The sequence below is a fragment of the Salvelinus fontinalis genome, chromosome 17 (assembly GCF_029448725.1).
Source record: "Salvelinus fontinalis isolate EN_2023a chromosome 17, ASM2944872v1, whole genome shotgun sequence".
In the NCBI taxonomy this organism is placed as follows: domain Eukaryota; kingdom Metazoa; phylum Chordata; class Actinopteri; order Salmoniformes; family Salmonidae; genus Salvelinus; species Salvelinus fontinalis.
In genome coordinates, this window is record NC_074681.1 from 11,060,982 (window position 1) to 11,081,195 (window position 20,214).

A 20,214-nucleotide genomic window follows, 5' to 3' on the forward strand; every position below is an offset into this window, starting at 1 on the left:
TTGGGCACAGGCATTAGGGTGGTCTGCTTGAAACATGTTGATACATGCCAGTTGGTCAGTGCATGCTTGCAGTACACATCCTGGTAATCCGTCTGGCCCTGCGGCCTTGTGAATGTTGACCTGTTTAAAGGTCTTACTCACATCGGCTGCGGAGAGCGTGATCACAGTCTTCCAGAACAGCTGGTGCTCTCATGCATGTTTCAGTGTTATTTGCCTTGAAGCGAGCATAGAAGTAGTGATGACATCACCAGGCAGTTAATTAGTTAATTAATTAGTTAATAGACATTTGACTGCATTGTTATGAGCTAGCAACATAAGCGTTTCACTGCACCGCTATGCCACCTGCTAAACTGTGTACGTGACCAATAAACCCTCTTTCTTCTGATTTGAAACCTCTCTGCCAATAACAGCTAGTTTTCAACTTTCCCCTCCCCACTCAGATCACTCCCAGACAGCCCTAGGAAAATTCTTGCTGGAAAAATTGCTCTTTGCTAAGAAGCTATTTTAGTTTCTTTTTGACCATTTTAATTTAAATCTATCACAGTAAGTTACTTAATTATATCGCAGAAATAATTTGATATTGAGATAAAAATGGCTGCATTGGGCCTTTAACCTGTCTCGTTTTTAGAATGGTACTGCTGGATATACTTCTAGGAAGTGAAAGAGGGCTTTAGTGAGGGAAGGAGGAGAGAGAGTATTCCTTATTAGACATGAATTCATTGCAAATACTGTCCGTACATTCTTGGTCATTGTTCATTCATAGGCTTTTAGCATCTCCTGTGCATGCATACTTTACAAATCCTTATGGTCTCATCGTATGTTTACTGGCATGTGATTTAACTTGGACATCTGTCCGCTTTCTCCTTGAGGTAAAGCATGAGGAATTTGTTTCCGTCATTTAGAATTGAAGCTGGACTGAATTAATCATTCAGAATGAAGCTGCACTAGATGAATCATTCAGAATGAAGCTAAACTAAATGAATCATTCAGAATGAAGCTAAACTAAATGAATCATTCAGAATGAAGCTGCACTGAATGAATCATTCAGATTGAAACTGCACTAAATGAATCATTCAGAATGAAGCTGCACTAATTGAATCATTCAGATTGAAACTGCACTAAATGAATCATTCAGGTAGAAACTGCACAAAATTAATCACTCAGAATGAAGCTGCACTGAATGAATCATTCAGAATGAAGCTGGACTAAATTAGTAATTCATTGACTCTCATTGTGCCTCACAGGGAACGTGAAGAAGCCAGGCCCCATCTCTAGGATCTACACGTCTTTGTGGAAGCCTTGGAGCCAGCTGACCGACTCCAGCCACTCAGACAACCTGGGAACAGACAGTCCTGCCCTGGCTACTGAGACCACCAGCAGCACACCGACCACCGGTGGGTTTGGAGATGAATGGAAAGATGAATGTTTTTATCTTTTTTTACATTGTTGAATGGAAACAATGTTTTTCTATTCTATTTTTCTATTCTATTCTGATTCTATCATTAATCCTCCTCTCTCTCCCGTAGTCACAGAGAGCCGTAACCTTTCACCATCTGATGACCTCACACCCTCAAACTGGACCGGATTGGTTGATCTGGAGGAAGAGGCCCACTCTTGTAAGAAACATTATTTGCAACTTAAATTACACCCTATTACTGTAACCATATAGATCACTACTTTTGACCAAAGTTACTGGTTGCTTTGGTTGATTATTTTTACTGTAATTCAGCATGTTTGTCTTCTCAGCCACAGATCCCTGGTCCTCCGAGTCCTCTGAGGGGTATGTCACCCTGCAGCTGAGCCCAGGAGAGAGCTCTCTAGCCTGGGGAGACCTGGGAGACATGGACCCTGACTCTGGAGCTTTCCTCAGACCTCCAGCCACACCCAGCCCCAGTCCGAGTACTACCACTCAGGAAGACCTATCACCCTCGACCCCAGCTGACAGAAAGGTTGGTCAGTTTTACAACATCTGTTTATTACAAGTACTGAATCATCAAGTACGTTGGCATATTGGCACTTTTTTGGCCATAGTATTGTTTACTGTACAGTATATTCATTGTATTGAGTGTATTTTGGCCTCTGTCTAAAGGTGATGGCCAAGATAGTGAAGTCCATGTGGAAGCCGTGGAACTACCTGGCAGAAGGTACCCCAGGAACAGGCAGTCCAGAGGGGGAGAGAAAGGGAAGTGCAGCAGGGACTCTGACAGACAGTGTGGCTGTACCCACCGGCTCTCCTGCTCCAGGTTAGTGTTTTTTTCTTTATTTTGGTTGGGATACTGAGATTTACAACTAGAGAGTAATGTATCATCATTTAGTTGTTTTCCAAAAGACTGAAGATCTTTTATCCAAAGCGACTTACAGTCATGCGTGCATACATTTTACATACAGGTGGGCCAGGAAATTGAACCCACTATCCTGACGTTGCAAGAGCCACACTCTACCAACAGCTACAGAGGACCACAGTGAATATTAGAGAGAAAGAGAGAGTGTGTTTGTGAGTGGGTGTGAACGTTTGTCTGGGTCAAAAACTGTCTGGGTGGTAATTCAATAAGGACTGGCCTTTTCAGTAGTCTAGACTTCATTAATACAGATATGTTCTCTGGCCCCTTTCAACCCACAGGCATAAATGTTTAACAGAGAAGGGAACCTTAGACATTGTTTTTCTGCATTATTTAATTATTCTCATAAAGGGTTTCTTTCCAGCTCCTGTGGTCTCTCTCTCTCTCTTTCTCTCTCTCTCTCTCTCTCTCTCTCTCTCTCTCTCTCTCTCTCTCTCTCTCTCTCTCTCTCTCTCTCTCTCTCTCTTTCTCTCTCTCTCTCTCTCTCTTTCTCTTGCTCGCTATCTCTCACTCTATCTCTCTCTTGCTCTCTCTCTCGCTCTCACTTGCTCTCTCTCTCTCTTTCTCTCTCAATTCAATTCAAAGGGCTTTATTGGCATGAAAAAAACATGTGTACATTGCCAAAGCAAGTGAAATAGATAATAGACAATAAAAGAAATGAACAGTAAACATTACACTCACAAACGTTCCAAAAGAGTAAAGACATTTGTTTGCATACAGTGTTGTAAAAATGTGCAAATAGTTAATTTACAAAAGGGAAAATAAATAAACATAAATATGGGTTGTATTTACAATGTTCTTCACTGGTTGCCCCTTTCTTGTGGCAACAGATCACAAATCTTGCACACTGTGGTATTTCACCCAATAGATATGGGAGTTTATCAAAATTGGAATTGTTTTCAAATTCTCTGTGGGTCTGTGTTATCTGAGGGAAATACAGTGCCTTGCAAAAGTATTCATCCCCCTTGGTGTTTTTGCTATTTCATTGCATTACAACCTGTCATTTAAATAGATTTTTATTTGGATTTCATGTAACGGACATACACAAAATAGTCCAAATTGGTGAAGTGAAATGAAAAAAAATAACTTGCGTGCATATGTATTCAACCCCTTTGCCATAAAGCCCCTAAATAAGATCTGGTATAACCAATTACATTCAGAAGTCACATAATTAGTTAAATAAGTCCATCTGTGTGCAATCTAAGTGTCACATGATCTGTCACATGATCTCAGTATATATACACCTGTTCTGAATGGCCCCAGAGTCTGCAACACCACTAAGCAAGCGACACCATGAAGAACAAGGAGCTCTCCAAACAGGTCAGGGACAAAGTTGTGGAGAAGTACAGATCAGGGCTGGGTTATAAAAAAATATCCAAAACTTTGAACATCCCACAGAGCACCATTAAATCCATTATTAAAAAATTGAATAATATGGCACCACAACAAACCTGCCAAGAGAGGGCCGCCTACCAAAACTCACAGACCAGGCAAGGAGGGCATTAATCAGAGAGGTAACAAAGGGACCAAAGATAACCCTGAATGAGCTGCAAGCTCCACAGCGGAGAAAGGAGTATCTGTCCATACGACCACTTTAAGCCATACACTACACAGAGCTGGGCTTTACCGAAGAGTGGCCAGAAAAAAGCAATTTCTTAAAGAAAAAATAAGCAAACACGTTTGGTGTTCGCCAAAAGGCAATTGGGATACTCCCCAAACATAAGAAAGAAGGTATTCTGGTCAGATGAGACTACAATTTAGCTTTTTGGCCATCAAGGAAAACGCTATGTCTGGCGCAAACCCAACACCTCGCATCACCCCAAGAACACCATCCCCACAGTGAAGCATGGTGGTGGCAGCATCATGCTGTGGGGATGATTTCCATCGGCAGGGACTGGGAAACTGGTCAGAATTGAAGGAATGATGAATGGTGCTAAATACAGGGAAATTCTTGAGTCTTCCAGAGATTTGAGACTGGGACGGAGGTTCACCTTCCAGCAGGACAATGACCCTAAGCATACTGCTAAAGCAATAAAGTCGAGTGGTTTAAGGGGAAACATTTAAATGTCTTGGAATGCCCTAGTCAAAGCCCAGACCTCAATCCAATTGAGAATCTGTGATTCAGATTGCTGTACACCAGCGGAACTCATCCAACTTGAAGGATCTGGAGCAGTTTTACCTTGAAGAATGGGCAAAAATCCAAGAGACTTGCAGCTGTAATTGCTGCAAAAGAAGGTGCCTAGTTATGCACGCTCAAGGTTTCTGTTTTTTGTCTTATTTCTTGTTTGTTTCACAGGTTGTAAGGCAACTAATTAGGAAAAATGTCAAGGGGGTGAATACTTTCACAAGCCATTGTATGTGTCTATGGTCATACATTTGGCAGGAGGTTACGAAGTTCAGCTCAGTTTCCACCTCATTTTGTGGGCAGTGTGCAGAGCCTGTCTTCTCTTGAGAGCCAGGTCTGCCTACGGCGGCCTTTCTCAATAGCATTCTATGCTCACTGAGTCTCTACAAAGTCAAAGCAAAATTCTGCATGCAGAGTCTCAATTTGGTGTTTGTCTAATGTTGTGAAATCTTGGTTGGTGAGCGGACCCCAGACCTTATGTAACAGTATAACTTTACGTCGTCCCCTCGCCCCGACACGGGCGCGAACCAGGGACCTTCTGCACACATCAACAACGGTTGCCCACGAAGCATCGCTACCCATCGCTCCACAAAGGCCGCGGCCCTTGCAGAGCAAGGGGAAACCCTACTTAATGTCTCAGAGCAAGTGACGTAACTGATTGAAATGCTACTAGCGCGCACCCGCTAACTAGCTAGCCATTTCACATCCGTTACACTTACAACCAGAAAGGGCAATGGGTTCTATAACTAATTAAAGTATTTTTAGCCAGATCCTAATTGGTATGTCACATTTTATGTTCCTTTTGATGCCATAGAATTCCCTTCTTGCCTTGTCTCTCAGCTTGTTCACAGCTTTATGGAAGTTACCTGTGGCGCTGATGTTTAGACTGAGGTTTATAGGGCAACTCTGTCTAGATGGAATTCGAATTTGTGGTCCTGGCAACTGGACCATTTTTGGAACACCATTATTTTTGTCTTACTGAGATTTACTGTCAATGCCCAAGTCTGGCAGAGTCTGTGCTGAATATCTAGGTGCTGCTGTGGGCCCTCCTTGTTTGGGGACAGAGGCACCAGATCATCAGCAAATAGTAGACATTTGACTTCAGATTCTAGTAGGGTGAGGCCGGGTGATGCAGACTGTTCTAGTGCCCTTGCCAATTCGTTGATATATATGTTGAAGCGGGTTGGGCTAAAGCTGCATCCCTGTCTCACCTCATGGCCGTGTGGATAGAAAGGTGTGTGTTTTTTGCCAATTTTAACCGCACACTCCCCCAACACAACTTTCCATCAATTTTTGTAGCAGACCCTCATGCCAAATTGAGTCAAAAGCTTTTATGAAATCAACAAAGTATGAGAAGACTGCCTTTGTTTTGGTTTGTTTGTTTGTCAATTAGGGTGTGCAGGGTGAATACGTGGTCTGTCTTACGGTAATTTGGTAAAAAGCCAACTTGACATTTGCTCAGTTACATTGTTTTTGCTGGGGAAATGTATGACTCTGCTGTTAATGATAATGCAGAGGATTTACCCAAGGTTGCTGTTGACTTATATCCCAAAGTAGTTATTGGGGTCAAATTTGTCCCCAATTTTGTGGATTGGGTTGATCAGTCCTTGGTTCCAAATATTGGGGAAGATGTCAGAGTGGGTTAAATGGGTTAGATTCTATGGATTCTTCCATTACATTGAGCCGATTTCTGACGTGCTGTTCCTTCTTTTTCTGTAGTGTATTTCTATATTGTTTTAGTGATTCACCATAGTTGTCACGTTCCTGACCTGTTTTCCTTTGTTTTGTATTCATTTTAGTTGGTCAGGGCGTGAGTTGGGTGGGTTTGTCTATGTTTTGTATTTCTATGTGGGGTTTTGTGTTCGGCCTGGTATGATTCTCAATTAGAGACAGGTGTGTATTGTTTGTCTCTAATTGAGAGTCATACAAAGGCAGCCAGGGTTTCACTGGTGTTTTGGTGGGTGTTTGTTTCCTGTGTTAGTGTTTGGGCCACACAGGACTGTTTGAGGTTAGTCACGTTTGTTGTTTTGTATTTTGTAGTGTTTTCTTGTGTTTTACATTAAACATGTACAATTACCAATCCGCATCTTGGTCCGATCCATGCTCCTCCTCGTCTGAGGAGGAGAACGACATTGACTGCCTTTACAGAAACACCCACCACAACAGGACCAAGCGGATTGGAGCCGGAGGAAAGGAACTAAAGCAATGGAGAGAAGAGGAATGGAGTTGGGAACAAATATTCAATGGAGAAGGACCCTGGGCTAAGGTTGGTGTGAATCGCCGCTCTCGGGAGGAGAAGGAGGCAGCCACAGCCCAGGAGCGCTGGTATGAGGAGGCAGCACGTATGAGAGGCTGGAAGCCCGAGAGGCTCACCCAAAAATTTCTTGGGGGGGGGGCTAAAGGGGAGTGTGGCGAAGCCAGGTAGGATACCTGAGCCAACTCCCCGGGCTTGCCGTGGAGTGAGAGGGCGTCGTACTGGTCAGACACCGTGTTATGCGGTAAAGCGCACGGTGTCCCCAGTACGCGTGCTTAGCCCAGTGCGGGCTATTCCACCTTGCCGCACTGGGAGGGCTAGGTTGGGCATCGAGCCGAGTGCCATGAAGCCGGCCCAACGTATCTGGTCTCCAGTACGTCTCCTCGGGCCGGTGTACATGGCACCAGCCTTACAGGTGGTGTCCCCGGTTCGCCTGCATAGCCCAGTGCGGGCTATTCCACCTCGCCGCACTGGCAGGGCTACGGGGTCCATTCAACCTGGTAAGGTTGGGGAGGCTCGGTGCTCAAGAGCACGTGTCCTCCTTCACGGTCCGGTATATCCGGCGCCACCTTCCCACCCCAGCTCAGTACCACCAGTGCCTACACCACGCACCAGGCTTCCAGTGCATCTCCAGAGCCCTGTTCCTCTTCCACGTACTCTCCCTATGGTGCGTGTCTCCAGCCCGGTGCCTCCAGTTCCGGCACCACGCACCAAGCCTCCTGTGCGTCTCCAGAGCCCTGGACGCACTGTTCCTTCTCCCCGCACTCGCCCTGAGGTGCGTGCCCTCAGCCCGGTACCTCCAGTTCCGGTACCACGCACCAGGCCTAGAGTGCGCCACGAGAGTCCAGTGTGCCCTGTTCCTGTTCCCCGCACTCGCCCTGAGGTGCGTGCCCTCAGCCCGGTACCTCCAGTTTCGGTACCACGCACCAGGCCTATAGTGCGTCTCAGCCGGCCAGAGTCTGCCGTCTGCCCAGCGGTGCCTGAACGGCCCGTCTGCCCAGCGCCGTCTGAGCCATCTGTCTGCCCAGCGCCGTCTGAGCCATCTGTCTGCCCAGCGCCGTCTGAGCCATCTGTCTGCCCAGCGCCGTCTGAGCCATCTGTCTGCCCAGCGCCGTCTGAGCCATCTGTCTGCCCAGCGCCGTCTGAGCCATCTGTCTGCCCAGCGCCGTCTGAGCCATCTGTCTGCCCAGCGCCGTCTGAGCCATCTGTCTGCCCAGCGCCGTCTGAGCCATCTGTCTGCCCAGCGCCGTCTGAGCCATCTGTCTGCCCAGCGCCGTCTGAGCCATCTGTCTGCCCAGCGCCGTCTGAGCCATCTGTCTGCCCAGCGCCATCTGAGTCATCCGTCTGCCACGAGCCATTAGAGCCGCCCGTCTGTCCCGAGCCAGTAGAGCCGTCCGTCAGTCAGGAGCCGCTAGAGCCGTCCGTCAGTCAGGAGCCGCCAGAGACGCCCGCCAGTCAGGAGCCGCCAGAGACGCCCGCCAGTCAGGAGCCGCCAGAGACGCCCGCCAGTCAGGAGCCGCCAGAGACGCCCGCCAGTCAGGAGCTGCCAGAGACGCCCGCCAGTCAGGAGCTGCCAGAGACGTCCGACAGTCCGGAGCTGCCCTACAGTCCGGAGCTGCCCTACAGTCCGGAGCTGCCCTACAGTCCGGAGCTGCCCTACAGTCCGGAGCTGCCACTCAGCCCGGACCTGCCGGAGTCCTTCAGCCAGGACCTGCTGGAGTCCCTCAGCCAGGACCTGCTGCCCCTTATCCCGGTGTTGCCCCTTATCCCGGTGTTGCCCCTTATCCCGGTGTTGCCCCTTGTCCCGGTGCTGCCCCTTGTCCCGGTGCTGCCCCTTGTCCCGGTGCTGCCCCTTGTCCCGGTGCTGCCCCTTGTCCCGGTGCTGCTCCTTGTCCCGGTGCTGCCCCTTGTCCCGGTGCTGCCCCTTGTCCCGGTGCTGCCCCTTATCCCGGTGCTGCCCCTTATCCCGGTGCTGCCCCTTCATTTAGGTGGGGTTAGTGGGAGGGTGGTCATTGGGAGGGGGATAAAGAAGCGGGGATTGATTATGGTGGGGTGGGGACCTCGTCCACCGCCAGAGCCGCCACCGTGGACAGACGCCCACCCAGACCCTCCCCTAGACTTTGTGCTGGTGCGCCCGGAGTTCGCACCTTAAGGGGGGGGTTCTGTCACGTTCCTGACCTGTTTTCCTTTGTTTTGTATTCATTTTAGTTGGTCAGGGCGTGAGTTGGGTGGGTTTGTCTATGTTTTGTATTTCTATGTGGGGTTTTGTGTTCGGCCTGGTATGATTCTCAATTAGAGACAGGTGTGTATTGTTTGTCTCTAATTGAGAGTCATACAAAGGCAGCCAGGGTTTCACTGGTGTTTTGGTGGGTGTTTGTTTCCTGTGTTAGTGTTTGGGCCACACAGGACTGTTTGAGGTTAGTCACGTTTGTTGTTTTGTATTTTGTAGTGTTTTCTTGTGTTTTACATTAAACATGTACAATTACCAATCCGCATCTTGGTCCGATCCATGCTCCTCCTCGTCTGAGGAGGAGAACGACATTGACTGCCTTTACAATAGTGAAGGCGTCGGCTCAGGTTTTCTGGGTCTCTATGTTTTTGGTTGGACAGGTTTCTCAATTTCTGTATTAGGTTTTTGCATTCTTCATCAAACCTTTTGTCAGTGTTGTTAATTTTCTTAGGTTGTCTGCTTGACATTTTTATATTTGTTAGGGAAGCTGAGGTCAAATATACTGTTTAGATTTTCATCTGCCAAGTCTACATCTTCACTGTTATAGTAAAACATTTTGTCCAGGAAGTTGTCTAAAAGGGATTGAATTTGTTGTTGCCTCATTGTTTTATGGTAGGTTTCTGCACTGCTTTCCTTCCATCTATAGTACTTGTTGATATTACTCAGTTCCTTTGGCTTTGATGCCTCATGATTGAGTATTGCTCTGTTCAATTAGACTGTGATTTTGCTGTGATCTCATAGGGATGTCAGTGGGCTGACTGTGAACTCTCTGAGAGACTCTGGGTTGAGGTCAGTGATAAGTAGTCTACAGTGCTACTGCCAAGAGATGAGTTATAGGTGTACCTACCGTAGGAGTCCCCTCTAAATCTACCATTGTCTATATACATGCCCAGTGTGTGACAGAGCTGCAGGAGTTGTGACCAGTTTTTGTTGGTTATGTTGTCGTAGCTGTGTCTAGAGGGGTATATGGCGGAGGGATTGCTGTCACCTCAAGGTAGGTGTTTGTCCCCCTGTGTGCTGAGTGTGTCAGGCTCTTGTCCAGTTCTGGCATTAGGTCGCAACAGACTAGTACATGTCCCTGGGCCTGGAAATGGTTGATTTCCCCCTCCAGGATGGAGGAGCTGTCTTCATTAAAGTATGGGGATTCTAGTGGAGGGATTTAGGTTACAGGAGGGATACAGGAGGACATTTTTCCCTGTTCAAATCATTTCCTTTTCAATTTCAAGCCAAATGTAAAATGTTCCTTTGGTGGATGGGACTACCAGCTCTCTGTAACCTAGAGGGCAACCAGTGGATCCATCTCCTCTATACCATGTTCCTTGTAGGATGACAATGTCTGTATTTCTGATTTATTTGGTGAAGTCCAGGTTCCTGCTCTTTAGACCAAAAGCAGATGACCTCAGGCCTTGGATATTCCGGGATGAGATGGTGAAGGCTTTGTGTTCCATAAAGTGTCCCAAAGTTGTTAGTCGTTTGGTTTTGAATCAGACCAGTAAGTGTGAGCAGAGCCTGCTGAGCATCTGGTACATGCCATTGACTTGGGCTAGTGTTAGAATGGGGGTTGGGCATGTTTTCCTGCTCACGGCCTGGGAGTATGTGTGTCTTTCATGTTGCGGCCCTCTTTGCAGGAGTGTGGGGCATGGGGTGGGTAGGAGGGGCATAGGTGAGATCTGAGGGTGGTTATATGGGGCGTGGGCATCTCTGTCCCTTCCCTTTTCTCACTCCCTTATCCTACCTTCCTTCTCTCTCCCTCTTTCCATATCCCACTGCCTCCTCTAACCTCTTCCCTCTCTTCCCTCTTCAGGTTTATCCTCATGGGGTGGTGGGTGGTGGGATGGCTCAGGACTGGGGGACCTAGATGATACACCACCCACTGGTGAGCCGTCGTCCTCCGCTGGTGAGCCGTCGTCCTCCGCTGGTGTGCCGTCGTCCTCCCCTGGTGTGCCGTCGTCCTCCCCTGGTGTGCCGTCGTCCTCCCCTGGTGTGCCGTCGTCCTCCGCGGGTGAGCCGTCGTCCTCCCCTGGTGTGCCGTCGTCCTCCGCGGGTGAGCCGTCGTCCTCCCCTGGTGAGCCTTCGTCCTCCCCTGGTGTGCCGCCGTCCTCCCCTGGTGAGCCGTCGTCCTCCCCTGGTGAGCCTTCGTCCTCCCCTGGTGTGCCGTCGTCCTCCCCTGGTGTGCCGTCGTCCTCCCCTGGTGTGCCGTCGTCCTCCCCTGGTGAGACGTCGTCCTCCCCTGGGGTGCCGTTGTCCTCCCCTGGTGAGCCTTCGTCCTCCCCTGGTGAGCTTTCGTCCTCTCCTGGTGAGTCTTCGTCCTCCCCTGGTGTGCCGTCATCCTCCCCTGGTGAGCTGTCGTCCTCCCCTGGTGTGCCGTCGTCCTCCCCTGGTGAGCCGTCGTCCTCCCCTGGTGAGCCGTCGTCCTCCCCTGGTGAGCCGTCGTCCTCCCCTGGTGAGCCATCAGCCTCCCCAGCCCTGCTCACCTCTACCCCGGCCACAGAGATCCAGTCCTCTGCCTCCACCTCCACCACTGGAGGGTGGAAGGCTATCCCAGACACTACTCAGCCCATAGGGGGGACATGGGTCCAAGTGACCCCTTCAACAGGTGTGACCTCGCCCCAGCCGGGTGATAGGAGAATGGAAGAGGTTACCACTAGTACCACTAGAGCAGATAGCATAGCCACCACTGGGAGCGGGAGAGCGATGGTGAAAGAGGAGGAAGGGAGTGCCCTGGGGGCCTCCGACGAGGCCAGAGGGGAGATCCAGTTTACCGGTATCCCCGTTGGAACAACCAAACCCAAACTCAGGGTCCCTCCATCCAACAACAGAACCATGTGGAAGAACCAGTCACAAGCCAGTGGCAGCACAACCCAACCCACAGTCAGCAGCTCCACAGCTGGGTCAGACAGCAGAGACTCTTCCCCTCCATCCAGACCAGGTGCTGGAGCTCCAGCCCCTCCACCCTCAGCCTCAGTCAGCCAGGGCAGCTCCAGGGTGGCATCTCCGTCCATATCCTGGGTCCCCACGGAGAGATCTGAAGAGCGGGGTGGCGAGGGGCCGGAGAGAGAGCCCCTGGAGGTGCCCTCCGAACCACCAGTGGAGGAGGAGACAGCCTTGTCTCACTCGCTCGGCTCTGGGTTGCCTAGCAACATGGACGAGGAAGGTGGCAGAGGTGCCGGATTCAACCAAAGCAACAGAACTCTGGACTCTGCTGGTAAGTCCTGCATGTCTGTCAGTTAATAAATAAATCAGTCACATTTAATTTAATTTTTAATCCAAAGATTTGCACACAAAGCTGAACAAAACACTAGCATCATATTCTTCATTTCTCTCCATCAGGGCCTCAGTCACGGTGATCTCTGTACAATCCCCACGGTTGTTTCCTCGGTGCTGTTATTCAATGTGTTTTTCAATTCCGAGATAATAGCGTGTTGCCTTCCGACCTACAGAACTCCTCATACCAGACCCATCCTGTAGCTACTCCGACTAGGGAATAGGAAGGTGGTCATGCTTCCGTAGATAGTCCTCTGATTAAGCGCCTGATTCAGTCTCTCTCTCTCCAGAGCTGTTTCACACCTGATAGTGAATGGGGCTTGTAGCTGGTGCACCATATTTCCTGCTTCCTCTTAGGCATTCCTGCTGCATCACACATTCCTGTGGTGATTTATTTTGCTCTCTTGGAAACAGTTGATGTTGTCAACATGTTGTAGATATGTTGTAAATTCATCAGAGGCTGAGATGTGATGCATAAATGTAGAACCAAAGATCGTGGCTAACAACAGTAAATCGTTTTGACAGAGAAAAGCATATCATTGATTGCACATGTTATGTGGTGTTGTTCATTGAGATGATAGCCTCTGGAGGGAAAGCGAGCAGTGTGCCATTTTACCGACCTGCCCCTTGTTTCCTCTCTCTCTCTCTCTCTCTCTCTCTCTCTCTCTCTCTCTCTCTCTCTCTCTCTCTCTCTCTCTCTCTCTCTCTGTCTCTCTGTCTCTCTGTCTCTCTGTCTCTCTGTCTCTCTCTCTGTCTCTGTCTCTCTCTCTGTCTCTGTCTCTCTCTCTGTCTCTGTCTCTCTCTCTCTCTCTCTCTCTCTCTCTCTCTCTCTCTCTCTCTCTCTCTCTCTCTCTCTCTCTCTCTCTCTCTCTCTCTCTCTCTCTCTCTCTCTCTCTCTGTATCTGTCTCTGTCTCTCTCTCTCTGTCTCTCTGTCTCTCTCTGTCTCTGTCTCTCTCTGTCTCTGTCTCTGTCTCTCTGTCTCTCTCTGTCTCTCTCTCTCTCTGTCAATTCAATTCAATTGACTTTATTGACATGGCAAGTTCGTTATTACTTCATTGTCAAAGTATACATATCGAAAAATAAAAATCAAATATATATGTATATATATACAATATATATATATATATCTACATATAAATAAATCTATATATATACAAAATATATATATATTTATATATAAATAAATGGTGGGACCAACAGTAATAATAACAGTAGTAGTGGACATGGGATTACCATTAACAACAACAACAATATTAATCAGAACAACAATAAATTAAAGCAACAGTAGTAGACCAGTGTCAATATGACTTGACTTGAGACAAAACAAAACTAAGCTAAATGGGAAATATTATCAACATTACTTTGCACTTTTCACTGGCTGTCCCTCAGGTTGTGGCAGGAGGACACATATTTGGCTGCCAAAACTGCACATTTTGGCTTTTCACCCAATAAATATTTGATTTTTTCTTCATCTTTTATAGTTTCAAATTCTTTGTATTGAGTTATAATTTTGGGAAAGAAATATGCTCTTAGGTCTGAGTATTTGTCACAGTGTAGTAGGAAATGCACCTCTGTCTCTACCTCTCCTCTGGAGCAGAGTGAGCACAGCCTGTCCTCTCTGGGCAGCCAGGTTTGTCTGTGACGACCGGTCTCTATAGCCAGACGGTGCTCACTGAGTCTGTACCTAGTCAATGTTTTCCTCAGTTTTCTGACAGTGGTCAGATAGTCTGCCACCATGTACTGTCTGTTTAGAGCCAGATAGCATTGAAGTTTACTTTGATTTTTTGTGGTGTCTTTCCAATAGGTTATATATTTTTCTTTTAGTTTTGTGATGATTTGGTTGGGCCAGATTTTCTGAGGGCTGTCCCGAGGCTCTATGGGGTTGGTTTGGGTTGGTGAACTGAGCCTCAGAACCAGCTGGCTGAGGGGACTCTTCTCTGGTTTCATCTCTTGACATTGTAGAGCTGTGTGATGGAATGTTTTAGGGTCACTTGTTTTTAGATGGTTGTAAAATTTGATGGCTCTTTTTTCTATTCGAATGAGGAGGGGGTATTGGCCCAATTCTGCCCTACATGCGTTATTTGGAGTTTTTCTTTGTACTTGCAATACAGTCTTGCAAAACTCTGCATGCAATATTTCAGTTGGATGTTTGTCCCATTTAGTGAATTCATTATTAGAGAGTGGACCCCATACTTCACTGCCATATAGAGCAATTGGTTCTATAACTGATTGAAAAATTTTGAGCCAGATTCTAATTGGAATTTCAATTTTGATGTTCCTTTTAATGGCATAGAATGCTCTTCTTGCTTTGTCTCTCAGCTCATTCACAGCCATGTGAAAGCTACCTGTGTTGCTCATATTTAGTCCTAGATATGTGTAGTTTTTGGTGTGTTCTAATAGAACTGTGTCCAAATAGAATTTATATTTGTCATCCTTATTTCCCGACCTTTTTTGGAATATCATTATATTTGTTTTTTTTAGGTTAACGGTCAGAGCCCAGGTCTGACAGAACCTGTGAAGACGATCTAGGTGCTGCTGTAACCCCTCTTTAGTGGGAGACAGCAGCACCAGGTCATCTGCGTACAGCAGACACTTGATTTCAGTGTTGTGTAGGGTGATAGGTGCTAAGTGATCAGGTATTCTGCCACTGTGTACTCTCTGTTTAGGGCCAGATAGCATTCCAATTTGCTCAGTTGTTTTGTTGTTGATTCTTTCCAGTGTGTCAAATAGTTATATTTTTGCTTTCTCATAAGTTGGTTGGGTCTAAATGTGTTTCTATCCTTGGGCTCTGTAGGGTCTGTTTGTGTTTGTGAACAGAGCTCCAGAACCAACAAACCAACCAGCCATCTCCCTTTCTCTCTCTCTCTCTCTCTCTTGCTTTCTCTTTCTCTATCTCTCTTATTCTCTCGCTGTCTCACTTTCTCTCTCTCTCTTGCTTTCTATTTCTCTATCTCTTATTCTCTCACTGTCTTACTTTCTTCCCTCTTTCTCTCTCACTCCCTCCCTCCCTCCCTACCCTCTCTCTCTCTCTCTCTCTCTCTCTCTCTCTCTCTCTCTCTCTCTCTCTCTCTCTCTCTCTCTCTCTCTCTCTCTTTCTCTCTCACTCTCTCCCTCCCCCCTCTCGCTATATCTCTCTCTCTCTCATTCTGTTCTGTCAAAGTTGAGACGTGGCCAGTGTTTGTGTTTTTCCTGACTGGATCAGAGTGGACCCATCAGGCTGTGTAATCAATGAGGGGCTTCAGGGTCTCTCTCTCTCTTTTAAATAAATGCTTTATTGCCATGAATGGGTGGTTGCCAAAGCAATGTATATTGTATATTAACAATATGTTTGAGCAACAATAATAAAATATATCAACAAAATAAAATAAAAACAGTAACAATTAATCAATTGAGGGTGTATGACACTCTCCTTCTCTCTCTCTCTCTCTCTCTCTCTCTCTCTCTCTCTCACACAACCTGTTCCACTTGGTCTCTTATCCGCTCTCTCTCACCTCTTCCTCTCTCCCTCTCTCACGCTCCCTGTCTCTCTGCCTCTCTCACGCTCCCTGTCTCTCTGCCTCTCCCTCTCTCACGCTCCCTGTCTCTCTGCCTCTCCCTCTCTCACGCTCCCGGTCTCTCTGCCTCTCCCTCTCTCACGCTCCCGGTCTCTCTGCCTCTCCCTCTCTCACACTCCCTGTCTCTCTGCCTCTCCCTCTCTCACGCTCCCTGTCTCTCTGCCTCTCCCTCTCTCACGCTCCCGGTCTCTCTGCCTCTCCCTCTCTCACACTCCCTGTCTCTCTGCCTCTCCCTCTCTCACGCTCCCTGTCTCTCTGCCTCTCCCTCTCTCACACTCCCTGTCTCTCTGCCTCTCCCTCTCTCACGCTCCCTGTCTCTCTGCCTCTCCCTCTCTCACGCTCTCTGTCTCTATGCCTCTCTGCCTCTCTCACGCTCCCTGTCTCTCTGCCTCTCCCTCTCTCACGCTCCCTGTCTCTCTGCCTCTCCCTCTCTCACGCTCCCTGTCTCTCTGCCTCTCTCACGCTCCCTGTCTCTCTGCCTCTCCCTCTCTCACGCTCCCTGTCTCTCTGCCTCTCCCTCTCTCACGCTCCCTGTCTCTCTGCCTCTCCCTCTCTCACGCTCCCTGTCTCTCTGCCTCTCTCTCTCTCTCTCACAAACACTATCACATCCTCTTCTTACCTCTCTCACAACCTCACACATACTCTCTTTCTCTCCTCTTCTCAACCTCTTCCTCTCTCTCTCTCTCAACCTTTCACCTCCTCCCTTTCTATCTCTCTATAACGACACAGGATGAGACCCAGATGCAGACACAGGAGGCAGATGGTTAGAGTCTCAGAGATGTATTATATACATGGGGTAGGCAAATGGCAGGTCCAGGACAGGCGGAGATCAGTAATAATAACAAGAGTCAGGCAGGCGTAGAACAGTAGGCAGACTCAGGGTCAGGGCAGGCAAAAACAGGTCAGAACCGGGAAGACTAGAACACAAACTAGAGAGAAGGAAAAACATGGAAAAACACACTGGGACGACTTGACGAGACAAGACGAACTGGCAACAGACAGACAGAAAACGCAGGTATAAGTACACAGGGGATACTGGGGAAATATGAGACACCTGGTGGGGGGTGGAGACAAGCACAAGACAGGTAAAACAGATCAGGGTGTGACACTCTTTCTCTCTCGCTCACTCTCTTTGTCACGCTCTCACACTCTCTCTATCGGTTGTTCTCCATTTCTCCACCCCTCTCCTTCTCTTATCGTAGTTTACACTATTCATTTACAGCAGTGTTTCAAGAGGCGGAATGAGCAGGAGTTGCATAAACAGCTGTAGGTCAAAACAAGCTGCTTTTCTGAGTCTTGGTGTGATGGTGTGATGGTGTGTTGGTGTGATGGTCTGTTGGTGTGATGGTGTGATGGTGTGATGGTGTGATGGTCTGTTGGTGTGATGGTGTGATGGTGTGTTGGTCTGTTGGTGTGATGGTGTGTTGGTCTGTTGGTGTGATGGTGTGATGGTGTGTTGGTGTGATGGTCTGTTGGTGTGATGGTCTGTTGGTGTGATGGTGTGATGGTGTGTTGGTCTGTTGGTGTGATGGTGTGATGGTGTGTTGGTCTGATGGTGTGATGGTGTGTTGGTGTGATGGTGTGATGGTGTGATGGTGTGTTGGTGTGTTGGTGTGATGGTGTGATGGTGTGTTGGTCTGTTGGTCTGTTGGTGTGTTGGTGTGATGGTGTGATGGTGTGATGGTCTGTTGGTCTGTTGGTCTGTTGGTCTGTTGGTGTGTTGGTCTGTTGGTCTGTTGGTCTGTTGGTGTGTTGCTCTGTTGGTCTGTTGGTCTGTTGGTGTGATGGTGTGATGGTGTGTTGGTGTGATGGTCTGTTGGTGTGTTGGTCTGTTGGTCTGTTGGTCTGTTGGTCTGTTGGTCTGTTGGTGTGATGGTGTGATGGTGTGATGGTCTGTTGGTGTGATGGTGTGATGGTGTGATGGTGTGATGGTGTGATGGTGTGTTGGTGTGATGGTGTGATGGTGTGATGGTGTGTTGGTCTGTTGGTGTGATGGTGTGATGGTGTGTTGGTCTGATGGTGTGATGGTGTGATGGTGTGATGGTGTGATGGTGTGTTGGTCTGTTGGTCTGTTGGTGTGATGGTGTGTTGGTGTGATGGTGTGATGGTGTGTTGGTGTGATGGTGTGATGGTGTGATGGTGTGTTGGTGTGATGGTGTGTTGGTCTGTTGGTCTGTTGGTCTGTTGGTCTGTTGGTGTGTTGGTGTGTTGGTGTGTTGGTGTGTTGGTGTGTTGGTGTGTTGGTCTGTTGGTCTGTTGGTCTGTTGGTGTGTTGGTCTGATGGTGTGTTGGTCTGTTGGTCTGTTGGTCTGTTGGTCTGATGGTGTGATGGTGTGTTGGTCTGATGGTCTGTTGGTGTGATGGTGTGTTGGTCTGTTGGTCTGATGGTGTGTTGGTCTGTTGGTCTGTTGGTGTGTTGGTGTGTTGGTGTGTTGGTGTGATGGTGTGTTGGTGTGTTGGTCTGTTGGTGTGATGGTCTGTTGGTCTGTTGGTCTGTTGGTGTGTTGGTCTGTTGGTCTGTTGGTGTGTTGGTGTGATGGTGTGATGGTCTGTTGGTGTGTTGGTGTGATGGTGTGTTGGTGTGTTGGTCTGTTGGTCTGTTGGTGTGTTGGTCTGTTGGTCTGATGGTGTGTTGGTCTGTTGGTGTGATGGTGTGTTGGTCTGTTGGTGTGTTGGTGTGTTGGTGTGATGGTGTGTTGGTGTGTTGGTCTGTTGGTCTGTTGGTCTGTTGGTCTGTTGGTCTGTTGGTGTGTTGGTGTGTTGGTGTGTTGGTGTGTTGTCTGTTGGTGTGTTGGTCTGTTGGTCTGTTGGGCTGTTGGTGTGTTGGTCTGTTGGTGTGTTGGTGTGTTGGTCTGTTGGTGTGATGGTGTGTTGGTGTGATGGTGTGATGGTGCGTTGGTCTATTGGTCTGTTGGTCTGTTGGTGTGATGGTGCGTTGGTCTATTGGTCTGTTGGTCTGTTGGTGTGTTGGTCTGATGGTCTGTTGGTGTGTTGGTCTGTTGATCTGTTGGTCTGTTGGTGTGATGGTGTGTTGGTGTGTTGGTCTGTTGGTGTGATGGTGTGTTGGTCTGTTGGTGTGTTGGTGTGATGGTGCGTTGGTCTGTTGGTGTGTTGGTGTGATGGTGCATTGCTCTGTTGCTCTGTTGGTCTGATGGTCTGATGGTCTGATGGTCTGTTGGTGTGTTGGTCTGATGGTCTGTTGGTCTGTTGGTCTGTTGGTGTGTTGGTCTGTTGGTCTGATGGTGTGTTGGTCTGATGGTGTGTTGGTCTGATGGTCTGATGGTCTGTTGGTGTGTTGGTCTGATGGTCTGTTGGTGTGTTGGTCTAATGGTCTGTTGGTGTGTTGGTCTGAAAGTCTGATGGTCTGATGGTCTCTTGGTGTGTTGGTCTGACGGTGTCTGACGGTGTTGGTCTGACGGTCTGTTGGTGTGATGGTGTGTTGGTCTGATGGTCTGTTGGTGTGTTGGTCTGTTGGTCTGTTGGTGTGATGGTGTGTTGGTCTGTTGGTCTGTTGGTGTGATTGTGTGATTGTGTGATGGTGTGTTGGTCTGATGGTGTGTTGGTCTGATGGTCTGATGGTGTGATGGTGTGTTGGTGTGATGGTCTGATGGTGTGTTGGTCTGATGGTGTGATGGTCTGATGGTGTGATGGTCTGATGGTCTGATGGTCTGTTGGTGTGTTGGTGTGTTGTTCTGATGGTGTGTTGGTGTGATGGTGTGTTGGTGTGTTGGTCTGTTGGTGTGTTGGTCTGTTGGTGTGTTGGTCTGTTGGTGTGTTGGTCTGTTGGTCTGTTGGTGTGTTGGTGTGTTGGTGTGTTGTCTGTTGGTGTGTTGGTGTGTTGGTCTGTTGGTGTGTTGGGCTGTTGGTGTGATGGTGTGTTGGTCTGTTGGTGTGTTGGTGTGATGGTGTGTTGGTCTGTTGGTGTGATGGTGTGTTGGTGTGATGGTGTGATGGTGCGTTGGTCTATTGGTCTGTTGGTCTGTTGGTGTGATGGTGCGTTGGTCTATTGGTCTGTTGGTCTGTTGGTGTGTTGGTCTGATGGTCTGTTGGTGTGTTGGTCTGTTGATCTGTTGGTCTGTTGGTGTGATGGTGTGTTGGTGTGTTGGTCTGTTGGTGTGATGGTGTGTTGGTCTGTTGGTGTGTTGGTGTGATGGTGCGTTGGTCTGTTGGTGTGTTGGTGTGATGGTGCATTGCTCTGTTGCTCTGTTGGTCTGATGGTCTGATGGTCTGATGGTCTGTTGGTCTGTTGGTCTGTTGGTGTGTTGGTCTGTTGGTCTGATGGTGTGTTGGTCTGATGGTGTGTTGGTCTGATGGTCTGATGGTCTGTTGGTGTGTTGGTCTGATGGTCTGTTGGTGTGTTGGTCTAATGGTCTGTTGGTGGGTTGGTCTGAAAGTCTGATGGTCTGATGGTCTCTTGGTGTGTTGGTCTGACGGTGTCTGACGGTGT

The 20,214-nt window shown here is 48.3% G+C and overlaps 1 protein-coding gene across 1 annotated transcript in view; it reads left to right on the plus strand.

Annotated features, from left to right (window-relative positions):
* The window catches only part of LOC129813683 (neurocan core protein-like), a 109,467-nt gene that overhangs the window by 48,866 nt on the left and 40,387 nt on the right, over window positions 1–20,214 (plus strand). The window contains exons 9-13 of the mRNA XM_055866089.1: window positions 1,245–1,394; window positions 1,527–1,616; window positions 1,747–1,949; window positions 2,090–2,243; window positions 10,753–12,153. Of these exons, the coding sequence (XP_055722064.1) occupies window positions 1,245–1,394; window positions 1,527–1,616; window positions 1,747–1,949; window positions 2,090–2,243; window positions 10,753–12,153 (1,998 nt within the window). The remainder of the gene's footprint in view (window positions 1–1,244; window positions 1,395–1,526; window positions 1,617–1,746; window positions 1,950–2,089; window positions 2,244–10,752; window positions 12,154–20,214) is intronic.